The sequence below is a fragment of the Octodon degus genome, unplaced genomic scaffold (assembly GCF_000260255.1).
Source record: "Octodon degus isolate 3935 unplaced genomic scaffold, OctDeg1.0 scaffold00488, whole genome shotgun sequence".
Lineage (NCBI taxonomy): Eukaryota > Metazoa > Chordata > Mammalia > Rodentia > Octodontidae > Octodon > Octodon degus.
This window is the reverse complement of record NW_004525064.1, coordinates 236,717-239,323: the sequence shown is the minus strand read 5'-3', so window position 1 is coordinate 239,323 and position 2,607 is coordinate 236,717. Positions and strand designations below refer to the sequence as shown.

The 2,607-nt window shown below is 41.0% G+C and overlaps 1 protein-coding gene across 1 annotated transcript; it reads right to left on the bottom strand.

The window, feature by feature from the left end:
- Positions 1-221: 221 nt before the first annotated feature.
- Positions 222-1,160, bottom strand: LOC101581425 (olfactory receptor 8D2-like). Its single transcript, XM_012513362.2, is given in 1 exon segment — positions 222-1,160. A coding segment is annotated over 1 exon segment (936 nt). The 5' UTR covers positions 1,158-1,160.
- Between the last annotated feature and the right edge of the window lie 1,447 nt (positions 1,161-2,607).

Below are 2,607 nucleotides of genomic sequence, written 5' to 3'. Positions count from 1 at the left end.
ATTTGTCTTTCCTCTCCTTCAACTCCTATTTCTCTAAAAATTTCCAAATATTGCATGATTTTAATATTTTATTGTTTTGATTCAAATATTGGCAAGTATAAAGTTGTAAATGATAATGAATTTTCTCTCTGGAAGCAAGCAAGAAAGAAAGAAGACTGAAAGAAACTATGGCAACTTCTCATGTGAGCTCTTTTCTCTGGTCCTGATGAGATCATCCCCTATCAGGATGTCCACATCCTCCCAACCACCTTCTTCAATGCACTCTTGACCTCCTTGTTCCTCAGGCTGTAGATCAGGGGATTCAGCATGGGGATCACTGTGGTGTAGAACACAGAAGACACTTTCTCCTGGTCCATAGTATTGCTGGAAGGGGGCTTGAAATACATGAATGTTATAGACCCAAAAAACATGCCTACAGCCATGAGATGGGAACTATAAGTGCCAAAGGCTTTGGACCATCCTTCAGTGGAGTGAATATGGAGGATGCTGGAGAGGATGAATCCGTAGGAGATAAGGACAGTGAGTGTAGGTGCTAAGGTATTAACTCCTCCAATAATAAATAGCAGTATCTCATTAATGTGAATACTGGAGCAAGATAGAGTCAACAAGGGCAGAATATCACAAAAATAATGGCTGACAATGTGAGATCCAAAGAAGGACAGCATTGACATATGGGTGGTGTGGACTGTGGCCCCGAACAAACCCAGTGAGTACACCACAGCCATCATTATGGAGCAGACCCTATGAGACATGACAATATTGTAAAGCAGGGGGCTGCAGATAGCAATGCAACGGTCATAGGCCATGGCTGTCAGCAGGTAGCCTTCCGCAATGACGAAAACAAGGAAGAAGTAGAGCTGCATCATGCACTCCAGAAAAGAGATAATGTTTCTTTCTCACAGAAAGTTCACCAGCATTTTAGGGGTAATGACTGAGGAGTAGCACAGATCGATGAAGGATAAGTGACTGAGAAAAAAGTACATTGGAGAGTGAAGTTGAGAACTGATGGCAATTAAGAGGATCATGCCCAGGTTGCCCACCACCGTGACCACGTAGATCCCAAGGAACAAGAGGAAGAGTGGCAGTTGAAGCTCTGGACGTTTGGTTAACCCTTCAAGGATGAAATCAGTCACTGAAGAATGATTTGCAGCAGCCATCTTTTACAAAATATTATCTGTAGGAAGAATAAGAGAGGGAAACATTAGACATATTTTATAATTCCCCCAAAAAAGTGTTCCTTCAGACTGTTTCCTTCTCTGACAGTTTTATGTGTACCATGATTTTAATCCTTTCCAAGAATATCTTAAAAATTCAAAGACTGTGAGTGAAACCCAGAGCCTTCGGTCCATCCAAACCCAAATATTTGAATGTTCCCAATTTAGGCAGTGGCCTTTCCTTTTGTGGCTTCCCTCTGAGGTGTGCTAAGTCCTTCACTTTGAGAAAAAAAGCAAACTTCAGAGACTGCGGGGAACTTGGTCAACAACCCCAACTACCTGAATGAGGGAGAGAGCAAAGAATAAAATGAAAGTCAAGGCAATATAGAAATGCATAGAGGGGCTGGAAAGTCAGTGCCTCAGGATGGGAAAAAATAAAGACCTCTTTGTCTGGCCAACTTTTAGTTTTTCCAGTGAGATGTCTGGAGAGAGAGAATGAACATACCTTTCCTAGGACAGGGACAAAGTGATAGAAAAGATTAACATCACAAAACAAAAGTTAAGGTCCTTTCCCAAACCTGGGTGCTGCCATCCCTGTATGTCCTCAGAGGACCTCATAATGCTCTGTGAGCACCATAGCTTCACTGACCACTAAGGTCTCAGCAGTGGCCGGGAGAAAATTGGGGGGGAGGGGTTTCCATGTTCCAATCCATCCCTCAATGTAAGAGAAACATGGGCTTTGAATACACCATGTCTCAATTTGTAAACTGTGGTCCCCAACATTTCCCCCTTTCTGTTTACTTAACTGTATAAATTGAATCAGAGTGACCTATGACTGTAGAGTCTCTAAATGTTTATGAGTTTGAATTCTTCTGTGGCAGACAGAATAAAATGAGCAGACATAAACAAATCACTATGAGCTTAGGAACATAAAACCAGAAGTTTGGCTTGAGACATTTTTAATAAATTTAGCTCATCAAAGGCTTCAGAAAATGTATCCCAATCTTGTACTTGTGTATCAAAATTATGACTTTGCTGAGGCATAGACAATATTTCCTTTTGTAAAGCACTGAAGTCTGGAGTTACATTTTGGTGTCTGGCCCCCTGAAAATGTTTGCTTTTTAAAAAGTATGTTTGCAGCAGTGAGCACACCTATTATAGGGCAGGGAATTATATAAAATAGGGGTAACACTATAGCGACAGTTAAAGCCTTTTTGTACCTGTAGGCTTTTAATTTGATATTTTATCTAAAGAACCATGGTCTCTAGCATGGTCATTTGTGATTGAAGCATGGTGTCTATCATGTGCTCCATCATCTAAGCCTTGTCTACTGCTTTTGTCCAAATATCTGTAGAGTGAGCTGTCTGAACAAGATGGATTGAGCAACAGAAGAGAAAGCCACTCTGGAGATCACTAAATGGACTATTTCAGCAATAACTAGGTCAGTAATATT